Raw genomic sequence first — 4,917 nt, 5'->3', positions numbered from 1 at the left:
GTGCTGCCCCGTCCAGCACTGCCATCCCTGAGGGCTGTGTCCCTCTGGGGTGTGGCAGAGCCTAACTGTCCTGCCAGACAGGTCAGGGGTGTGGCCTCTTGGGCCAGTCCCCTCCCTCCGGCTTGTCCTAAACGCCTGGGACTGAACTCAAGCAGGTGACTCAGTCTTTAGCGTCACCCACAAGATCCCCCCCCAGCCTCCACCCCGGCCCCCAGCGGAACAGGTCCGGGCACGGCCGAGCTGGGGTGCGCGGGGCGTTAGGTGGGGAAAGCCGGCTCCCAGGCCCCTTCCCAAAGCCCGCAGGGCGACGACCGCGCGCCGGGAGGGGGCGCGCTGCGCTGGGCGCGGAGGATCGCGAGTCCCACCGCCAGGCAGGGCGCGACCCGCGCGGCCCCCTCCCGACGCCCCGGGCGGGTTCCCACGCTCCGCGCCCGGCGCCCCCGCCGACCGGTCGGGCCGGTTCCAGCCCCAGCCCGCGCCCCGCCCCACGGCCCGAGCTTTGGGGGAGACGGAGGGGGGAACGCAGACTTGGGGGTGGGGTGTGCAGCGGGAGAGGCGAGGACTAGAAGACAGAGACGAGAGCTCGGAGCCCACTTGGGGGGAGACTTGGGGTTCCATAGGTGTGGGGTGACAGTTTGGAGCATCCTTGAAAGGACATGAGTATTTGAGACCTTGAAAGAGGTTGGGAAGGGGTGGGGCGTAGGGAGCGGTTCCCACAGCCCAGCTTTGGGGACTGAGCCCGCTCCACTCCGGGCGATCCCGGCTCCGGGCGCCGCGCGCGCCGGTGATTCACCTGTTGGGGGGGCGGGGCAGCCGCGGGCGCATTCACCTGTCGGCAGTATTCCAGGCGCGGAGCCGCACTGCGCAGGCGCCCGGCCCCAGGGCTCAGCCTCCCAGGTGAGTAGCTCCAGGTAAGGTCACCCTTTCCCCCAGCCCCACCGTCGCAGACACCCAACTCCTAGGAGTCCCCCCTTAGCCAGGCTCAGCCTTCCACACAGGTGAGCCCAAGTGGGGCTCCAGCCAAAGTGCGTGCGTGTGTGTTAACTTCAAAGGGGCTCCTCTGAGTCTAGAGTCACCCCAGACCTACCCAGCTTGGGCCTCACCCAGTGTCTGGCACACATGATGTTGAATAAATGAATACATTAATGAATCAATTAATGACTGCAGAGTGAACTGCTATTACTAATTATAGCATAAAAGGAGCCAAGCAGTTCCCATAACCTTGAGAGGTTCCCCCACATAGATCCTATTTCCTGTGTCCCTACCAAATACTACTACTTATTGAGCACTTAATATATGCTGAGCAGCTGAGCACGTCATATGAAGAGTCTCGTTTAATCTTTACAATCCCGTGGGAGAAGTTCTTACTGCCCCATTTTCCAGATGCAAAAACTGAGGCTTGGAAAGCTAAGCCAGGGAGAAGCACTATTTCACAAATGCAGTGAGGTTCAGAGAGGGGAACACACAGCCCAAGATCACACAGCAAGAAAGTGGTAGAGCAGGACTGTATTATAGGCCTCCTGTGGCCACCCCTCAAATGTTGAGATATTGGAGGATGTGGATGGTGTCCTAACCCCTACCAACCCACTGCCATCAGTCCCTGAAAGTTTGTTGATTGAATAATTAATACCTGCCTCATCAGGGGCTTAACACGTGACTTCGGGTGGCCAAGAACTCTGTGAAGCTGGGATTACTGGACCCATTTTCCAGACCAGGACACTGAGACTTAAAGGGTTTAATTCCCAGCCAGTCAGCAAGATGACGTGGGATTTGAACCCAGGCCAGGCAGACTCCAGAGCCCCTGCTCAATTTCTGATGGGGAAACACGAGAGGTTGCCCAAGCCACACACATGTAGGAAGTGGTAAAGGCATCATGGTGGATGCAGAGGCAGAGGAAGACAAACCGCCTCCCCACACAGGGCCCACTGATGGCTCTGAGCCAGGCACTCACAGGCAGGCAGCCTCCCGGGAGGGCAGCTGGGTGCAACGGCCTCCATTTGCACACGGGCTTCCGTCCAGGCAAGGGGGGGCTGCAGGGGGGTGAGGGAAGGTGGGGGTGGGGGTCAGCCAGGCGCCCAGGAACCCCAGCCTGGAGTGGCAGACCCTCTCCCTCCCTCCACCAGGCAACAGCTGCACTGGGCTGGGGTGTCTCTGCGGGTGCAGGGAGCCCCCTCATCCATGGTTCCCACGGCCCCCCACCCCAGCCCCAGCTGTTGGGGCTGCAGCTGTCCCTGCCAGCTCGAGCCCTGGGAACCACAAGGCAAGGGCGGGCAGGAGGAGGGGCTGACTTGTGCCAGATGTGGGGGCTCGGTAAGCGGCCGGAGCTAAGATGTGTAGAATGGGGGGTTGCCAAGGTAGGAAGTGAGGGTGCTGAGTGTTATAGAGTGGTCTGGGGCTTTATGCCCAGGTCCTGGGTTGATGGAAGGGACAGGAACAGAGAATCTTGGGGTGATGGGTCTTCTTTCCCCTGATGTCGGGCACCTACTTCAGCTGGGCAGGCTCTTGGGAGAGGGGCCAAAGCATGTACCCACGAGTGAGCACGGAATTCCCAGGGGCAGCCAGCGCTGGCTGTGGCAGGATAGGGTGTGTGTGTGGAAGGGAGGGGCAGCTGGCACAAGACATGTGCTGCCCCGTCCAGCACTGCCATCCCTGAGGGCTGTGTCCCTCTGGGGTGTGGCAGAGCCTAACTGTCCTGCCAGACAGGTCAGGGGTGTGGCTGGGTCTGAGTTAGTGGAGAATTGTGTGTTTGCAGGCAGGTGTGGGGCCACGGTGCGTGCGTGTCTGTGTGTGTGTGTGTGTGCGTGTGTGTGTGTGTCAGAGAGAAAGATGGTAAGAGGGAGGGAAATTGAGAAAAACAGAGACAGACAGACATCAAAGAAGAAACTAGAAGCAGGCAGAGAGAAGGAAACAGAGAAGGGCAGAGAGAGAGAGATAGCAAGGAGAGACAGTGAGAGACAGATGAGTTGAACCGAACATGAGAATGGGCCCACGTGGCATGTATCCCCTTCCCCATGGGACAGGTGGACAGGAAGGACACTGTGCTCTACACACAGGGGGCCTTTGACATGGGTTACACACTCACGTGTGTGCCGGTGTCATTCTTCCTGTGGACTCGGGCATGCATCTGTGGTGTCCCTGAGCAGCTGTGTCCGTACACGCGTGTCAGTGTGAGCGTGCCTGTGTCTGTGAGCTGCACGCCCACGCGGGGGCGGACAGACGTGTGTGCTGTATGTGTGCAGGCTGCGTGTGTTGTGCGTCCGCATATGTGAACTGTGTATCTGGGTATACGGCTCTGTGTCTTCGTGTGTGACCTGTGTGTGCACTGGTGCGTGTGTATAGGTTGGATGTGCCTATCTGTCTGCACGTGTGAGCTGGGAGGAGGCATGTCCCAGAATCTGTGTCTATGGGTGTCCGAGTGTGTGCAGGCAGCGTGTGTGCCAGGCCTTGGGCTAGAGATGCACATGATGTGTGGTCATATTTGATTGTGTGCGTGCATGTCAATGTGCGAGCTGTGTGCCTCTGGGTGTGTCCTGTGCGAGCCGAGTGTGCTCGCAGGCCGGCCTGTGAGCGGTATCTGTGTGTGCGTGCACGTTTGCATCTCTGTATCTGTGCGACCCAGAGCTATGTGTGCCAGCGAGTGTGTGACAGGCCATGTGTGTATGTGCTGGCCCCGCGGGGGCGGCCGCTCCTGCCCAATCCTGCCCCGTCGTCGGGCCTGGCTGGGACTGGGCTGGGGAGGCTGTTCCCTCCCGCAACCCCCACCCTGCCCAGCGCGGAGCCGCAGAGCAGCGCCCGGGACCCCTGGCCAGGGCCCTCGGCCCGCGCCCCTCCCCCGCCAACCAGGCCTCCAGTAGCGGTGGTGGGAGCGCCCCCACAGCCCCCGCTCCGGCCCGCCGCGGGTCCGCAGGTCCCGCTTTGTCTGGCAAAGAAAGCGTGAGCCTGGCCGGGGGGGAGGGGGTGTCTAGACGGCGCGCCATTGTCCCGAGCGGGGGAGGGGAGAGAGGAGAGGAGGAGGGGCGGGGGGCCCACGGCCGGCTGGGGAGGGGCTCGGGCCTCGGGGAGGGGGCGCTGGAGCCGGAGGGGAGCACGTGGGCCTTCGCCCCTTCCTCTCCCCGCGCAGGGCCGGGGTCCCGGGGCCGCCTGGTCCCCGTGGCCCGAGGAGCGAGCAGGACTGCAGTGGGGGGAGAAGGGGGCTGCGGGCACCGCTGTGGCTCCAGCTCCTGATCCGGCTCCGGGTCTTGCCGCGCTCCGGCCTGGGAAGTTTTCTCCGAGTTCTGAGCTCCGAGAACTTCGCGCCCCCTCCCCGCCCCCCGCCCGGCCCAGCCCGCCCGGGGTGTCGGGGGGAGGGGGACGCTTTTGTGCAAGGGGTCTCTGGCTTAGGGGTACTTGGGCCTCAACTGTACCCTTTCCAGGACTCCAGGCGGGAGTGGGATGGGGGCGAGCCCCGGAGTCTTAGTACCACCCCCCGATCTTCAGTCTCCGATTCCCGAACCTCGAGTCCAAGTCACGGACTCCTGGACCCCTTCCTCTACGGCCTCGATCGCTCATGGGCCTCTGGGGTCCTCCCCATTCTGAGTCTCCGGGACCCCCAGGACCGGCACGCAGCCCCCAGCTCCTGCCCGACTCTGATCCCTGGCTCCCAGGACCCCCACCCGCCCAGCCCTGGACTTCGGGGTTCCTGCGCTCCCTCTTCCCCGCCCCTGCCCGGTCCGCCGGGTCCCGGCCCCTCACCTGCAGCCCCCGGCCCCGCTAGCAGCAGCAGCAGGGGCAGCGCCCGCACGGGCGGCGGCGGCGACATCGGGCGACGGCGGCGGCGGCGGCCCCGGGCCCCCGGCCCCATGGCGGCCGGCCGCGACCCTCCCCTCCTCCCTCCTCCCTCCTTCCCTGGGCTCCGGGCGCGTCCCGGGCCAGCCTCCG

The 4,917-nt window shown here is 63.7% G+C and overlaps 1 protein-coding gene across 1 annotated transcript in view; it reads right to left on the bottom strand.

Annotated features, from left to right (window-relative positions):
• NOTCH3 (notch 3) overlaps positions 1 to 4,917 on the bottom strand; it is a 32,671-nt gene extending 27,754 nt beyond the window's left edge. Inside the window, exons 1-2 of the mRNA XM_012662758.1 lie at positions 4,732 to 4,917; positions 1,952 to 2,030 (exon numbers count right to left, since the gene is read on the bottom strand). Of these exons, the coding sequence (XP_012518212.1) occupies positions 1,952 to 2,030; positions 4,732 to 4,840 (188 nt within the window). The 5' untranslated portion in view covers positions 4,841 to 4,917. The remainder of the gene's footprint in view (positions 1 to 1,951; positions 2,031 to 4,731) is intronic.

Source organism: Propithecus coquereli, unplaced genomic scaffold (genome assembly GCF_000956105.1).
Source record: "Propithecus coquereli isolate 6110/MARCELLA unplaced genomic scaffold, Pcoq_1.0 Scaffold776, whole genome shotgun sequence".
NCBI lineage: Eukaryota > Metazoa > Chordata > Mammalia > Primates > Indriidae > Propithecus > Propithecus coquereli.
Note: the sequence above shows the minus strand (reverse complement) of the source record. Positions and strands in the feature narration are given on the sequence as shown.